General features: G+C 39.1%; 3 protein-coding genes across 3 annotated transcripts; all 3 read right to left on the bottom strand.

Annotated features, from left to right (window-relative positions):
• Positions 1-8,284: 8,284 nt before the first annotated feature.
• LOC145804159 (uncharacterized) lies at positions 8,285-9,855 on the bottom strand. Its single transcript, XM_082897914.1, has 2 exons — positions 9,445-9,855; positions 8,285-9,353 (listed from the first exon to the last, which is right to left on the bottom strand). Exons 1-2 carry the CDS (start codon positions 9,802-9,804, stop codon positions 8,436-8,438), a joined length of 1,278 nt encoding a protein of 425 aa, XP_082754040.1. The 5' UTR covers positions 9,805-9,855; the 3' UTR covers positions 8,285-8,435.
• Positions 9,856-9,927: 72 nt separating this feature from the next.
• LOC145804160 (serine/threonine-protein phosphatase 7 long form homolog) lies at positions 9,928-11,124 on the bottom strand. Its single transcript, XM_082897915.1, has 3 exons — positions 11,025-11,124; positions 10,250-10,915; positions 9,928-10,170 (listed from the first exon to the last, which is right to left on the bottom strand). Exons 1-3 carry the CDS (start codon positions 11,094-11,096, stop codon positions 9,943-9,945), a joined length of 966 nt encoding a protein of 321 aa, XP_082754041.1. The 5' UTR covers positions 11,097-11,124; the 3' UTR covers positions 9,928-9,942.
• Positions 11,125-11,760: 636 nt separating this feature from the next.
• Positions 11,761-14,764, bottom strand: LOC145804158 (uncharacterized). Its single transcript, XM_082897913.1, has 3 exons — positions 13,588-14,764; positions 12,432-13,462; positions 11,761-12,331 (listed from the first exon to the last, which is right to left on the bottom strand). Exons 1-3 carry the CDS (start codon positions 14,674-14,676, stop codon positions 11,890-11,892), a joined length of 2,562 nt encoding a protein of 853 aa, XP_082754039.1. The 5' UTR covers positions 14,677-14,764; the 3' UTR covers positions 11,761-11,889.
• Positions 14,765-17,466: the final 2,702 nt, after the last annotated feature.

The raw sequence follows: 17,466 nt of genomic DNA, 5'->3' as shown, positions 1-17,466 counted from the left end.
AATTTTGTTATTAGTTAACAAAAGAGTTCATATTGGGTGATTCTATTACGGTGATGTACTTATTTGGTATTTCATTTTGCCTTATCTTTTGTATGTCATTCACACTTTGGGCATGTTATGACCTCAGGAGGGCGTGCCATTACAAGAGAGAATTCAGCATGTTAATTCAACAGATAATTTTCTTTGTTGTTGTTAACAAATAATTTTTTTGGACAAATGTTTATATATATATATATGAGTGTGTGTATGAGAGCTTTATACAGATATGCAGAATTTTGATTGGATAAAATTATAGAACCTCTCTCTCTCTCTCTCTCTCCATTTGTGTATAAAGAATTGAACAGATAAAAAAAATTGAACAGATAGAAAGAATTGAACAGATAAATTTTTTGAACAAATAGATTTAAACAGATAAGTTTAAAAATTGAACAGATAATTAAATCTAGATAGATATTTGAACAGATAAGGAATCTCAGCGGATATATATTCCAACATATTGATACAAATTTGACAGATAGTCAAAAAAATTAAGCAGATAAAATATTTGAACAAATATTTAAAAGTGATATTTATTCATAAATCTCACTTCACCTACTTATGTTTCACTTACTCCAAATTATTTTCTTATATTTCAATAAGTCTTATGGGTGACATAGTTACCAAAATATCCCTAATAATATTTATATTGACAATATGAATGTTTCATGATGTGCACATTCACACTGTCAACGTGAATGTTTATACTATCAACGTGAACATTCATACTGTCAGATGTGAATGATTATATCACCAAGTTGCTAAGCATTCAAAAAATATTTGTAAGGTTAAAATTATCCATAATATACCTTAAATTTGCGAATTAGGATTTTGTGGGTCAATGTCCAAATAATAGGACTTATTAGAATACAAAAATATATTATAGACTAATTGGGATATAAGTACTTGAAAAAAGATTTCCTAGTAAATCCCCTATTAAAAAATTAAACAGATAATTAAAAAATTCAACAGATATATTATGGATAAAATTGAAAACAAAATGTCTTCTAAAACAATAAATGGAATTCTCATCAAACTATTTCACAAAGGGTGAATCCCTCACCAACAAAAAATATCCACTAAACCTAATGTCTTAGACAATTGTTATATTTGACTTTTCAACAATTTTCTCAAAAAGAATTTCTATAATTAAAAAAAATAAAAATATTTTTTTTTTCCAAAAGATCCTATTGAAAATTTTATGAAGATTGCCAAGTCTGTATGTCATTTTTAGTCAATTCCCTAAATTGGGGTCATCAATGGCCAAGTCTTGTGGTATTAGTAAATAAAATTAATATACAATGGATTGAATTTGAAATTGTTGAAACTGTGAAGATCGACAAAGATGATTTTCGAAGCTTAAATAAATTTCTAGCAATAATTAAATACGCTATTGCAGTTATGAGAGTAAGTCCAAGAATTATTACGACACAAATTGTGTCTATTATAGCTGAAAATATTATATTCAATTTTGTCAACCTACTCAAATTTAATTACTCTATCCTTCATCTTGTACAAATTTAATCTCCAAGAAAAATGAAAAATAGTGAAAATTTTATGACCCAATTGTTGAAAAAATTGATAGGCTCGTATTTTTCATAGCATATTAGACAGTATTCTTCAACATGATAAACAAATATGCTACCAAAATGATATAATTGTAATCGTAAATTATGAAAACCTCCAAATTGGTATATGACAAAGTATAGGAAACGCTCCTAATGCTTGAAGAATAAATAATTAAGGTACTAGATTTCTCTTCTACTATTTGGGAGTGAGGGGCCCGAATTCATTAAAATTCAATGAAAAAGAAGGGCATTTGTATCTCTAAAAAATAGGATAGGAATCTTGCAAGTTGAAGACATAACAATGTTATTTACATGATAACTAAAACTAAAATGAATGGAATACACACTAACAATGGATCATATTTAGTAGAGATAGCACTATGTTTGTTTGTTGTCTTTTAATTTCAATAATTCAAATTTATAAAAGATTTATTATCTTGTTGCAAGAACCTTAATTTATCTTTCAGTTCAGTATATTTCAAATTCTAAGTTAAAATCTGCTATATGTCTATAAAAGAGTGTGAATTGCATTTGGTAAATGTAGTCTTCTAGAGAGAAGAAATGAGCAAAAGTAGTCATCTTTATCTTTCTTGTAATCTTGCAAGTATTTTGTAATTTTCAAGTATTCAATAAAAATGTGTGTGGGTTTTTTAAATTTTTTATTTTCGTAAACTTTTCTTTTTGTTGTTTTTAATATTCTAGAAGTTTGAGAGTAATGATAGAATTATTATTATTATTTGTTTACTATTTGCACGTTGAATTAATGTATTGATAATTTGTTTATTGATAGATTTAGTGTGAGGGGTTATGTTTACTGTTTACACTTTGAAAGACCTGAAAATTATTCGTAGAAGACAAAGAAGTTGGGTATGAAAAATAATTCGAATTTAAAGACGGGCTTCCTTATAAGTAAATTATAATTTTTGTAGTTTTATAAATATGTGGTGGTCCAAACAAGTAGATTGCCCAATAGTGTAATAATTATTTCGAGTAAACATTTTACTTGCGTAAAATAGTAGAAAATGACGGTAATAATAATGGAATCACTTTAGGTTCGTTTGGATGGTTTGGTTTTTTGGATTTTTAATTTTTTGTTTATTTTAGTTTGGAGTTAAAAAATTCTTATTTAGGATAGATTTTTTGATCTTTTTAACTTTTGTGAGAAAAAAAAATGAAATAATTATAATTTAAATGTAACATTTTGTCTTATTAATTTTTTAATTAATTTTATTTTTTATAACTATTTTAATAAAAAAACTTTAAATTTTTTCTTCTCCAACAAGGGCTTAGTCTACTAATAGACCATTATAATAATAGTTTATAAGTGAAAAGGTACTATTATTATGAAAATCCCAAAAAATCTAATAGTAGATGAGAGGGTAATTTATGAGTAAATTGGGCCGAGTTGGGTAATGGGCCGTCTTGTGGGCCACAGTAAGAAGGGCTGAGTAAAAGGGCCTGGTCGCTATCTCGGTGCGAAAGAGCCTTGTAGTTAGCTTGGTCACCACGGTCAGAGTGGCAACAATTAGCTCGGTCACACCAATCTGAGCCAAGGTATTTTGAGCCTTCCTCAGGACCTTGCTCTTGATTAGCTCGATCCAAGCTTGCTATGGTTAGCTCGGTCTCAACAGGTGAAACCAAGGTACAAGCTATGAAAGGAAGAACCGAGCTAGTACGAGCTCGGTCAATTTTGCCAGGTTAGCATGGCCATGTTAGCTCGGTCGTTTTGTCATACTACCGAGGTAAAACCATCTCACTTGGTTTAAGCAGTGAGGGGGGTGTTGAAAGATAAGCATTATCTTTCAGGAGTATGATTCCTAGGAGGACTCTACATGGAGGAATAATAAGAGTCCTACTAGGATTGTGCCACGCGGAACCTAAAAAAGCTCATAACATTACCTATGGAGAGGTAACACAACTTTGATTCTTCAATACACAGAGTTTTTGTCTATTTGTCTATTTTGCTGACTTAGGCATCAGAGAGGTATCCGGCACACACCCACCGGCTAGCTCACATTTGTGTTTTTAGGGAGTAAAGCGACGACGTTTGGAGAAGCGCAGACTTGATCAACAAGATTATACGAGAACATTATTTCTTGCTCGTACAATTGGCGCCATCTGTGGGAAAACCAGAAAGAACAAAACCTCTTGATCAAGTTTTTCCTCTCTAATTGGAAGTAATGGCGCACAATGAAGATTTGCGGCAGTCCGTTATCGACAGACAAACCCTGGAGGGGGGTGGGAGGTGTGAAGGTTTGCCTTCTATCCCTCCCATGGAGAATTTAGAGCCCCAGCGACAGAACCCCCGGAGTGATGCAAGGGGGAGGCGGGCTAACAGCCCCCGTCGCTCTCAAAGTCCTGAAAGACAGAGGCGGAGGATCGATCCTCAAGTTCTGGAGGATCACGTAAAGGAACAAGACGAGTTAATAAGGAAGATGGCGGCAGACATAGAGTCTATGAAGCGCCAGATCAAAGGAAAAGGGGTGACGACAGGAGAGGGGCGCAAAAGCAACACGCCCCCTCGCCACTCGGAAGATCGTGGTAGGCAAACCACACCATCGCAAGCAGAGAGTAGGAGCCTGAGAACAGGCGACACTCAGTCAAGAACTCCTAGGACTCGTTACTCCAGGTCTGAAAGAACGAGAACTAAGAGATCATATACTGAGGGAAGCACCTATCGGCCCTCGCGCACGCACCAGACGTCATCCAGGAAGACGAAGTTGCCTAGATCATCAGATTTGCGAACTGTGCTAGAAGAAAGGGCACGATGGAAGGAACATACCAGGACACGCGACCCGTGCAGAGTTTCAACCCTTCAGCGGTTGGCTCTTCGGACGGATGGGAGCGTCGAGGTAAGAATGCCAATACCGCGCCATGCTTACGAACCGACAGACAAAGCATTAGCAAAGCTGCAGACCTCGCCGTTCATTCTGGCAATTGAGAACGCACCACTACCTTTGGGCTTTCTCCAACCCAAATTCACCACTTATGAGGGAAAGACGGACCCCTACATGCACTTGAGCCACTTTCGCCAGGTTATGGTAGTATACCGGTAGAACGAGGCTTTAATGTGTATTCTTTTCCCATCAAGCCTTGGCGACCTAGGTTTAACCTGGTTCGAAAGGCTACCAGAAGGCAGCATCGCCTCCTGGGCGCAATTGGCAGAGGCGTTTGTGACAAGGTTTAGAACGAACACCAAGACTCCAGTAGAGATCAATCAGCTACTCTCCATTGACATTGGTGACAAAGAAACATTGAGGTCCTACAACAGTCGCTACTGGGAAACTTTCAACCAGATAGGAGATTGTCCTACAAACGTCACTATCGCACAATACAAACGGGGCCTGTCGGTCGACAACAAATTGAGGGATTCAATTACTATGACGCCTCCCCTCATGATGGAGGCCTTAATGGAGAGAGTGCACCAACATATTCGTGTGAAAGAGGATGGCGCCCGTGCTAAGGCGAAATCTGGCACGACAGCAACACCAGATAAAAAGACTTCGGCAAAAGTCAACACGGTAGAACGACCAAGCAGGAATGGGTGAGGCTGACGGGCCAACAAAGAGGATCCAGACAAACGGTGGCTAAGAGTTCGCACTGCCATTACTACGGTGTTCAAAAAACCAATCTATCGAATTCTCAATGAGTTACGCGATGAACCTTTCGTCCAATGGCCAGCTAAGTTGGGAGAAGCACAAAAAGACTATGACGAAGGATCCTGGTGTACTTTCCATAATGAAAAGGGGCACCGCACAGAGAATTGCACGCCGTTGAGACAGCACTTGGAGGAGTTAACGGCAGTTGGGCACCTGGACCGATACATAGAAGGAGGGACACAGCCAGCCACCCAAAACCATGATCACCCAAACGGAATGCCGATCGACACCCCACCTCAAGGCGTGATTAACGTAATACATGGAGTATTCGAACCTGAGCGAGTATGTGAGCTCAGGGGAATGATCAAGAAGGCTAAGCACTTAAGGGAAGTATTAAGTGCACAACCTACCATCAAAAAGGGGAGAACAGAAGCCACGAATGTTATATCTTTTTCTGACAGGGACTTGGCAATGATATATTGCCCTCACAATGATGCACTAGTCGTCACACTCCGCGTCAAGGATTACGACGTCAAACGGATTTTGATCAACCAAGGAAGCTCGTGTGAGATAATGTATTACAAAACCTTCAAACAATTGAAACTGAAGAACAAAGACTTGGCGCCTGCAACATCTCCCCTAATCGGATTCAACTCAATGCCAGAGTGGCCAGTGGACAAGATAATCCTCCTAGTCAGGGCAAGAAGCATGACGAAGTAGGTGAAATTCTGGGTATTGAAAGTCCCTTCCACTTACAACATTATCTTGGGAAGGACATGGTTGCACGCCATGCGATCGGTAGCGTCAACCTACCATCAAGTATTACGGTTCCCCAACGAAGCCGAAGTAATTAAAGAGGTCTATGGAGACCAAATTATGTCCAAGCAGTGCTTCGTCACAGTAAATAGCAGCCGAGCTACCAAAGGGTATGTACAAATGGTGGAAGAACCTGAGAGCAATGAGTTATTCACAGATGTTGGCAAAGCAGCTGAACAGAAGGCGGTGGAAGACTTAGTACAGGTAAGGATAGATGAAAAAGACCCAGAAAAGTTCTTTTTGCTCGGCTCGTCATTGTCCAGCACTGAGAGAATAGAGGTTATGAAGTTCTTGACCTCTAACATCGAAGTGTTCGCCTGGACACCGTATAACATGTCTGGCATTGACCCAAACTTCATCTGTCACCAATTAAATGTCCACCCAACTGTCAGACTAATTATACAGCGCACTCGCAAATCAGCACTCCACCATGCCGGGATAGTGGCGGAAGAAGTGAGAAACCTTCTAGAGGCAGGAGCTATCAGAGAAGTGCACTATCCTAAGTGGATATCCAATACAGTAGTAATGCCAAAGAAAAATAGAAAATGGCGTGTCTGCGTGGACTACAAAACAGTCAACAAGGCATGCCCAAAGAATAGTTTTCCCTTACCACGGATAGACCAACTGGTAGATCTAACGGCAGGACACAATCGACTTAGCTTTCTTGATGCGTACAGAGGATACCATCAGATCGCTATGTATGAACCGGACCAGGAGGTCACGTCCTTTACAACACCAAGAGGACTGTATTGCTACAAGGTCATGCCCTTTGGCCTAAAAAACGCAGGGACAATATTCCAACGGATGGTCACCAAGATGTTTGAACCATTGTTAGGCAGAACAATGGAGACATACATAGATGATATGGTGGTCAAAAGCAAGGATGAGAATGACCATCTCAGAAACCTAGGTGAAATGTTTCAGATCTTGAAGAAGAACAAGTTGCGTCTTAATGCATCCAAGTGTGCGTTCAGCGTAGGATCTAGCAAATTCCTAGACTTCTTGGTGACCAACCGAGGTATAGAGGCAGACCCCTCTCAAATCAAAGCAATTCAGGATCTAGAGAGGCCCAACTCAGTAAAAGAAGTGCAGCATCTCACTGGCATGGCAACTGCGCTCAACCGGTTCATAAGTCGGTCGTCAGACAGATATCGACCATTCTTCCAAGCACTAAAAGCCAAGTTTGAGTGGGATGAAAATGCGACCGCGCCCTAGAAAGCCTAAAAGAATACATGTCTTCTCCACCGTTGCTAGTAACCCCAATACTTAGAGAAGAGCTCTTTTTGTACCTGGCAGTTTCGCAATACGCAGTCAGCGCGGTGTTAGTCAGAGTGGAAGGAATCCAACACCTGCCCATCTTTTATGTCAACAAGACCGTACTAGGCGCAGAAACCAGGTACTTACCATTGGAAAAACTGGCCTTAGCCCTGATGATGGCCTCTAGGAAACTGTCGCACTACTTCCACGCCCACACCATAATCGTCCTCATAGTTTTTCCTTTAAAAGCTTTGTTTGAGAGGGCGAACTTTTCTGGGCGAATCTTGCAGTGGGCAGTGGAGTTGGGACAGTTTGACATCAAGTTTCAACCTAGAACCGCAATAAAAGCCCAAGCTTTGGCAGACTTTGTGGCAGAGTTCACACCAGGAAGCCATCACATCTGCCCAGTTGACTTGACTGGTACAACCAAAATGGGGATGGAGAGCGCCGCAGGAAATACGCAACCCCTGATACAGGATGCCCAGCCACATCCCAAAACAGACCAGAGTAAAGAATGGGAAGAAGAGGCAAACCATGCTGCACCAAGCCAAGACTCATTAACAAACAAAAGCTTGGTACAGTCAGATACTGAGGGGCAAACAGTAAATATGGACTTGGAAGAAAATACCAGCAAGACACAACGTTTGCAGAGGTCTGAACTAATGAAGACCGCAAATGAGCGTGCCGAAGATGGGTTAATGGATGATGCACACCAGTACTACGCCTGGAGCATGGATGTTATGTATGAATCTGATATTGAGATGTCAGATGATGATGATAATGAATGAAATTGTTTGGATGAACGCCCAGGGCATTTCTGTAATGCATGCAATTTGTAATGCTTATCCATGACTTATCAATAAAACGAGATATTTCAATTATTTTTAGCCTTCAACGAACATTTTTTTTATAGCTTCTTTACACATTTTGTTCAAACCAAACGCGTTTGTAATTTATGTTCTCCTAAATTACGGATAATGAGAGAGGGGTAGAGATGTGAAACAGATTTGTGTGATTTATCAATATAAATAAGAATAAAAAATTGTGAAATGATAATTGCGAATAAATAAGTATGACACTTACATCAGCTGTACAAGTTTGACACATACAAACAAAAAAGAAAAAAATAAAAAAACCTATATAGTCCATATCGCAACCGCTAATGCCCTAACCTGCCCCCAGTCCCACAACCCCGACCGTGGATCTCCCTCCTCGGTCTCCTACGGTAGACTCTCTGAATATCTGGCACTCTCTCCCCTGCATGCTGCCCTCCACTGACTGCCTGCGGAGCCTGTGAGTGTGAGTGTGACCCCCCCTCTCCTGCATCTGATGCCCCTGATCCTGCCTGTGCCTGTAGATCATATACTGCTGTGAGCTGTGAAACTCCCACTCCCTCGTCTGGTGCAACTGTATCACGATCTGCAGCTCGACCACGACCTCTGCCTCTGCCCGCACCCCGACCTCGGCCGCGACGTCCCCCACGACCATAACCTCTCCCTCGCGCTCTGGGGGGGGGCTCAATATGGCCCTCATCATCAATGTGTGAGATGTCAGTGAGAACTGCATCATGTGTACTCCTGGGCGCGGTCGAAGTAGTCCCCATAAAAGCAGGTGATAACTGGGTGGGTGGGGTAGCAACATCATGCATGAACGGGGGGGCGGTCGAAGTACTCCCCAGAAAAGTAGGATGTAACTGGGTGGGTGGGGTAATAACATCATGTATGAAGCGGGGCGGTGACCAATCAGGGTCAGGGTCAGCATGCTGGGTAAGATGTACGTGTGGGGAATATGGAGAAATGTATGGGGTATCATGTGGTGGGGTGCCTGAAGTCGAAGGACCTGCTGTGGCTGGCGCTGAACTGGAAGGCACTGACGTGGACGGGACTGATGTGTCTGGAGCAGCTGCTGCAGTGTGTACACCGTAGTCCCCAAAATGCAGACGATCTACCCGATGGGCATGCTGGATCCCCTCGTACAATAACTCTCTGATCTCTACAAGGGCCTGCAGACCAAGCTGTCCATCACGTCTGAAAATAGCATCCTCAGCCAAGTGATATGACCTCCCAGCTCGAACCACCTGTCAAAAAAATAGATATATTAGGCTATAGTTGACTGAAAATAATCAATTATGATATTAACAATTATCGGAGATATAGTACGCTACTCACCAATGACTCGAGAGAAGGCCCAACTCCCTGATATCCGTCCTCGGACAGGTGGCTCGGATTACCGACAAGTAGGTGTGTATGTCGCCGATACCACAACATGTAAGGGTCGGGAGAGGGGAGGACCCCATCGCTCCAGTCAGCCTGTACAATAGTGTCGCGACGGGCATCCCACAACTGTATGTATCGCATATGATGCTGACTCCAGTCAGTGCTGCCTCGGCCACGTCTATCCGTCGCATGCAACCGCCACTCGGTGTCACATCGATCCGGCACGGGCTGGACCCGACCAAACTGTCGGAGGACACGATCAGGGAGATGCCACTCAACCACGTCATAACAAATGAGTGGTACTCTCGCCATCCATATATCCTCACCTAGGCGGCAGTAGTCTGGGAGCGTGTGCAGGACATCAGCATAAGGCTGCCAGATAAACTACAATAACGACAAGTCTATTAAAAATCGGTCATAAACGTATACAGTCCATATGACAATTAAAATTTAGGTATATAAATTTGATACCTCGCCGTCTATCATCCGGTCAAGCTGGTCTCTATACACGACCACTACGTGGGTCGATACGACCTCGTGGCTCATGTCAACCCTCCATCGGCTACCTCGAGGTCCGGCCGGCATCTGCATGTCTCCCTGCCCGATGGGAACCTCACCAGGAGCAACTACTTGCCGCCTAGCCGGGGCAATGCGAATCAATCTCTCCCACGCCCAAATCTGCAATAGTTTGAACGCAATTACAATACTGATATATGCCATACAATATGAATTGACATGTAATAAAATTCTTACTAACCTGTAGCAAGACAAGGGGTCCTCCGATCTGAGTCACACCCACCTGAGTGGCTCGACATAACATCCTATACAAGCATGCCAAAGCCGCGGCGCCCCAGCTGTACTGGCCGATGACGTCAATGTCTCTCAACAGTGGCAAATACATCAGCTTGAGCAGGTTCTGTGACTTATCAGGGAGAAGTACCCCCCCAATAAGCCACAGAATATATGCTCGCGCATGCTGCTGTACTAACTCATCTGCAGCATCATCTGGAAAATCGCCCTGAAAATGCTCCGACAGCCACCTCACCCTCACTCTACCTGCCTGTAAGTCTGCAGGTGTAGGTGCTACTCCCAATAGCTCAGCACATAGCGCTATCCACTGCTCCGTCGTCAATGATGGGTCAAGTCCAGTAACTGCTCGCCCATCAATCCGTAGACCGTATAGGACAGATACGTCCTGCAATGTGACGGTGGCCTCACCGGTCGGGAAATGAAATGTATGAGTCTCTGTGCGCCATCTCTCGACGAGAGCAGTAATGAGTGGGTGGTCCAGTCTGATATGGCCTATACGATATACACCATAGAATCCCGCGCGTAGTAGACACTGCAAGACTCTATGGTGCAATGGACGATCCCACAGGCCGGAATCTCCCCGTCGGCATGCCACCACGGTGCGTGACTGGTCCTGCATAACAGAATGAGTATTTTAAATTATAGCATTATCAAGGAAATGAAAAACAAAATGCAGTGTATTTTCATTGTACGCGTAAAGTCCAACAAACGTTATTGCATACCGGGTCCTCCCATATACTGTCAGCCCGATGTGGATGACTAAAAAGGGGGACCTCATCAGGTAGATGTGCCATGAAGCCTGTACAGTTGAAAAACAAATACATTTTGACAAACTGTATTGGTGAGCATGTAATTTAACTATATCAATTAAGCTGAAATTATTATGTACATGACGACTTGAAAAATAAATGTGGTCGATTATTTTAAAAGTATAAATTTGTGTGCCATTAACTAAAATCAAAAGTTTGCATATTATGTGCCCATTAAATATGATAAACAATTCAACATAACCTATCGTTATCTATGCTTCAGACTAATATAAAAATCTTTTACAAAGTCATTTTACGATATCAGTTACATAAGCTTAATAATGACCAATAACATGTGGATAGTTTTTGTATGTCAATATTTACAAACAAAATGGAATGATCAATTTTTTTTTTTCAAAACTTCATTATTGATTTTGGCATATTTGACATAACGTCATTATTGATTTTGACATATTTGACAAAATTCGTTACATTTATGGCATATTCGACAACTTCATTATTGATTTTGTAATTTTTGTTTTGCAATAAAATAAAAAATTTGTAAATTACGTACATGTAATTCACAAAATTCTGTAATAAACATTTTCAATGAAGTAGAGAATAAAAACTATGATAGTTGTAAATTTCGTCAAGCAAATAAAACAATTACAATATATAAAGAATTAAACAACAGAAATGATATATTACAAATAAAAAATGTTCTATTACATGTATGGCCCCGTTTACAAATAATGAATTACAAAAGAAAATAAAATGATCTATTACAAATAAAGAATTACAAAAAGATCTATTACAATATGTAAGTATTACATAGTCTTCATCGACCAAGTCGCGCCGGACATGTTCGCCTGTCATGACCTGTCTGCTGGCACTCACTGCAACGAGCGGTCAAACGCCTATCTGATATGTCCATCTCATTCGGAATACGAGACATAGATGCACGACCCCGTTTCACTTGTCGCAGACGCAGTACATTAGGCATTAAAGTCCACTGCGGATCAGCCCAATAATCTTGATGCGGTATTGGATTGAATTTAGTTTCCCAAACTCTAATGTATACAGGAAGCCTATATACTGGATCAACGTACTCGAATGGATTGTCACCGCATTCAGACATTACAGCGAGCATATGAGAACATAGATAGTGTCGTATCTCATATTTCCCACAACTGCACGTGGGTTGATTCATCCGCACAATTTGTGTATTGCGACCTCGTCCATGGCGAAAAGATGTTTGCACCTCAAACACGCGGCGTGGCCTATAAAAAAATTATAGTAGAAACTAATGAAGTTCATGTTTTTAGGTGTAGTTAAATTGACAACATAATAACAATAATTTAATTTATATTACAAACTAACCTGTCATATGATATCAACTTGAAAGTATTTGCCCTTGCGATGCCATCCTCAATAGTTTTTTGCATCTGTCTAGGGTATTGGAACTCATTTCGTACATCTAGTTCAGCTTGGGCTCCCATCTCGTCAAAATATTTTACAAGCCGCCGAAATGTAAATTCTACCATAGCTGAGATAGGTAAGTTCCTTGCACCTTTCAAGACGCTATTGAAGCACTCTGCATCATTGCTAGTCAATACCCCCCAGCGATGCCCACCGTCATACGAAAGGGCCCACTCCTCAGGATTCATCTTGTAAACCCAAGTGATGGCTTCTTGGTCAATAGCCTGTATTTGTTGTAAGTAACCATTACACTTTCGTCGTTGATGAGCACTTCCTGCTTTCCATAGAAGTTGTTTCAGCTCCTTATTTCTGAACGTAGTGTTAAAGTTACTACAAACATGTCGAAGGCAGTGCCGATGATATCCAACAAATTGGAGCGAGGGATTCAACCAATGCCGCCTCACAGCAGCTAAAATACTCTCAGCTCGATCGGATATCAAAGTCACTCCCTGTCGGTCCATGACAATATGTTCCTTGATATTTGAAATGAAGAACGACCAAGACTCCAAACTCTCCTTGTCGACAACAGCAAATGCAAGCGGTAGTAGTTTGCCATTGGCGGTGACAATCGTTGCTACAAGCAACACACCAGTGTATTTCCCGTATAAGAATGTACCATCTATGGTTATAACAGGCCTACAATGTCTGAATCCATCGATGACGGGTTTGAAAGACCAAAAAACAAAGTGGAAAACGGGCATAATGGTTGTATTTCCGGTATATCTATGCTTCCATTGCACGATGGTACCAGGATTAGATGTTTGTAATGCATACATGAATTTAGGCAACATCATATATGATTCATCCCAATCTCCGAATACCATTCGAATTGCCTTTGCCCTTGCATGCCACGCCTTCTTGTAATGTATAGTATAGTTCATGGATTTTTTTATGTCTTCGATGACATTCTTAATGGGCATATCAGGTTCGTTCTGCATACAACAATACCTATGAGTCAGATTATTTTGGTGTGAACACTTTAAAGACACAATTTTGGTGTGAACACTTTAAATGAACAATGTGTATATAAATGTAAACATTTATTTTGTATACTCACCGCAACTTGTCCCAAAAGATGAGAAGCAATGTAACTGGAGCTAATATTTGTGTGGTCCCTATTCGTTCGTGGGTATAAACAATGGTGAGGACCCCTATACTGCTTTATTTCAAAAAGCCCATGTCTCTTACTAAGAGATGCACGCAACCACCATCTACAGTCGTGCTTGCAAGCACACACCCAAACGTCTCGCTTGGAGGTTACGACTTTGTACTCTCGATTATTTGTTGCATGGTACAATTTGACAGCATGTACGAGTTGCTTCTTATCAACGAAAACCATCCCTTTGTCCAACTCTGGATTTTCAGCATTCCAGATTCGGTTACGGGGAACGACATCGCGGTTACTAATGTCAAAATCACCACCCATGTGAATGTTTTCAAAGAAAGGGATTTCAGGTCTAGGTGGAATGGGGGCATTCTGAATATCAACGGGAGCGTCGACATCATCTTCTTCATCATCATCATCATCTGATCCGCCCAATAAATTTTCTTCATCACACATTTCATTCTCATCATTGTCTAGGGCGACATCAGGACCGTACATGTCACTATCAGCAAACTGCACAAAATTAACCGTTTCAGCCATATTACCAGCAACTTCAACTGGAGTCGTATGATGGCTATAGGTGGGCACATCTTGGGTGTTATTGTGAAATTCAGTCTCGTATCCACCATGTGAACTTGATTCTCCACCATGGCCATGAAATGTCTGTTGTGTGTAGCCAGCTGCATAACATTCATTTGATTCATACATAGGAGACTGAAATGCTGTCGTGTCAACCCCATGTGTCAGCAATGTAGTGAACGGATGCGATTCCATCTGTGTTACATTCGGAAGATTCTGTACAACCTCTTTCTGAATGTACACTTCCAAACAATTTGGTGGTTCGAAATTTCCACCGATACTTAAAACGGTGTTCAACGCCTCATCGTCATTTATCGGTAATATTTTGTATTTGCTGGTTGCTTGCCACTGGCGATAAGGATATCTACATTTGAAGATCAATCGGACTGTTTCCCCGTAACTTGCGACCTTGGACATAAACATCTCCTCCAAATTGCCAAGTGTGGTGCCAAGTTGCACCATATATATCCCTTTCGGCTCAGCATCATATGACACACCTTCATCGGGATCCCGAATTATGTTTCCCCCCCAGTAAAAGATAATTGGAACAGTTGTCATATACTTACTTCAATGAAACAATAAATATTAAAATATCAACAATATACATATATTGAATTGTACTTGTAAAATAAACATTAAAATTTGCAGAAGCCACAAATAAAAGCAACCCTCTAATTTTTTATCAATTTATATTTTCCAGGGTTGAAGGAACTGTAGAGGTGAAACATTAATTCAATTTCTATTTTGTCAACTATATATTTGTGTCTCAACTTGATTATTACTTTTTATTCAATAATCTTGTTCACTTATTTTTATTCGTATAACAGAACAGCTGAGATTTCATCTATACGTGGAGTTACATATTGTGTCTCATTTACTTCGTATGTGAAGACTCTTATCTTTTCAACGTGAATGTTCTTTGTTGTCATTGCTCTATTGTCTTCATCTAAAAAACACATAACAAGAAGTATACATGTTGTCTTAATTCTTTCGAATTAGTGGCGAAAAATAAAATAGGTTGACAGATATTTAGTAGAGGGTGACGCGATTGATTTGGACAATATAAAATACAGGGTGCAAACATTGAGAGAGATTTTTTTAACCTGGTGATGTAATTGTTCAGATTTATGGAAAATATAAGTTAATTTGATTTGCTCCAACTTGTGCCATTACGGACCTTAATGACAAAGTTATTTCCTATGTGAACTAGTAACCCTCGTCCATTTTGTAGAGGGCATAGAGGCTTTCTTATAAAATTAAAACAACAAACTGATTTTGGATCATTTTGGATTGTTCTGAAAAGTAAGAAAAAAATTAAATTTATTTACTCCTTTTTTTTCTTACACATACAAAAACAACAAAATTATTACAGAGATAATTTATAATGGCCAAAAATTAGAGATAATTAAATTGAAGTTGGTGGTTAAATGTATGGACTACATTTTGGACAGTTATCCATGTGAATCTATCGGGCCATCCGTACCAATTATTTGGTATTACAAAATACATGCTTACCCATCAACGTGCCAAATTTTTTTTTTCCCTTCTTACGTACGAAATTGCTACGGACTATTAATTAAAATAATTTATTACTCTTTTCATGCATATATGTCTGCACACCTCTATGGACAGAATAATTATGATATTTGCTTCCGCCAACCCCTAATTTTGTAAATCTATTTAAGTGGCCTTCGGTAATCTTAGGATTACTGGCCGGTCATACCTATAGTAGCGAGTTTGGGTCGTGATAGAGTGGTATCAGAGCACGAGTTGATTATTTGAAGTGTTTCCATGTTGGATCATTTTGGATCGTTCTGAAAAGTAAGAAAACTTGATTTTGGATCATTTTGGATCGTTCTGAAAAGTAAGAAAAAAATTATATTTATTTACTCCTTTTTTTTCTTACACATACAAAAACAAAAAAATAATTACAGATAATTCAATTGAAGTTGGTGGTTAAATGTATGGACTACATTTTCGATAGTTATCCATGTGAATCTATCGGGCCATCCGTACCAATTATTTGGTATTACAAAACACATGCTTACCCATCAAAGTGCCAATTTTTTTTTTTTTTCCCTTCTTACGTACGAAATTGCTATGGACTATTAATTAAAATAATTTATTACTCTTTTCATGCATATATTGTAACTACTCTAAAATAGCAGCCAAAGTAGATTTTCATTTTCAATGGTAGTGGACAATCACAAAGTGAAAAAGACGATAAGTCAGTTCGTTCAATACCCATTTCAAAAACTTTCTCAAATTTTCTTCAGTTTTATCATAAAATTTTAATTTGTACTAGAATACTATTATATGTATTACAAATTCAGCTCATTAAATGTTTTAATCATATTTTGGCTGCTTGACCCCAAATATGACCCCAAATATAGTGAAATAAACCAAACGAAATTAAACCAAATTTTTTTTTTTTAAATCAAATACAGTCAAATTTAAATATTTTCAGAAACCAATAAAAATATTTCTTTTCAATAAAATAGAGTCAAAATTAAATATTTTGATAAACCAATAAAAATATTTCTTTTTAATAAAATAGAGTCAAAATTAAATATTTTGAGAAACCAATAAAAATATTTCTTTTTAATAAAATATAGTCAAAATTAAATATATGAATTTCGGATTTTTTAATCGCAATTCTTAATTAAAAAAAATTACTTTTAAAACCCTAATTTCCTTTTAATTCCTCTTCACAAGAAAAAAAAAACAATTTCCAATTCAACAAATGTACGTTGGTTTATTCAATATTCAAAATATAGACATTTTCATTCACAAACAAAATTTAAAAATTCTAATTCCTGATTTGAAATTTAAAAATATAAACATTCAAAATATTCAAATTTATTCAATATTCAAAATATTTTTCTTTTGGGTCCAATGCCAGTGGTGCAATACATAGTAATTCATGGGTGGACATTGGAGATTCTTCTTTCTACTAATAAACCCACTTCGCAAAAGTATGAAACAAAGAACTAGCTTGTTGGTCAAGAGTCTTTTTATAGCTATTTTAGCCCAAACATGACATGCCAAACGAAACCTAAGATTCACAAAAATTAAATTTAGAAGGCATAACACTATTTACATACATCCTAAAATTATATATATTACAGCTAAATTAGCTAATTGCCCAATAGAAATCCAGTCTATGATTTTGCATAATGATGAGTAGCTCTTTCACTTGTTCATGAATTCCCTTCATTTGACTTGATTATGATTGTGTTTGAATCATAACTT

This window comes from Camellia sinensis, chromosome 12, assembly GCF_055761805.1.
Source record: "Camellia sinensis isolate YWXY chromosome 12, ASM5576180v1, whole genome shotgun sequence".
NCBI classification, from domain to species: domain Eukaryota; kingdom Viridiplantae; phylum Streptophyta; class Magnoliopsida; order Ericales; family Theaceae; genus Camellia; species Camellia sinensis.
Note: the sequence above shows the minus strand (reverse complement) of the source record. Positions and strands in the feature narration are given on the sequence as shown.

Coding starts and splice junctions, on each gene's coding strand:
- LOC145804159 (XM_082897914.1), bottom strand. CDS start 9,804: ATGGCGAGAGTACCACTCATTTGTTATGACGTGGTTGAGTGGCATCTC. Junction 9,354..9,444: donor GGCCTTCTCTCGAGTCATTG/GTGAGTAGCGTA, acceptor TTTTTTTGACAG/GTGGTTCGAGCTGGGAGGTC.
- LOC145804160 (XM_082897915.1), bottom strand. CDS start 11,096: ATGGCACATCTACCTGATGAGGTCCCCCTTTTTAGTCATCCACATCGG. Junction 10,916..11,024: donor ACAGTATATGGGAGGACCCG/GTATGCAATAAC, acceptor TCTGTTATGCAG/GACCAGTCACGCACCGTGGT. Junction 10,171..10,249: donor GACCCCTTGTCTTGCTACAG/GTTAGTAAGAAT, acceptor AAACTATTGCAG/ATTTGGGCGTGGGAGAGATT.
- LOC145804158 (XM_082897913.1), bottom strand. CDS start 14,676: ATGGTGCAACTTGGCACCACACTTGGCAATTTGGAGGAGATGTTTATG. Junction 13,463..13,587: donor ATCTTTTGGGACAAGTTGCG/GTGAGTATACAA, acceptor TGTTGTATGCAG/AACGAACCTGATATGCCCAT. Junction 12,332..12,431: donor AAGTTGATATCATATGACAG/GTTAGTTTGTAA, acceptor ATTTTTTTATAG/GCCACGCCGCGTGTTTGAGG.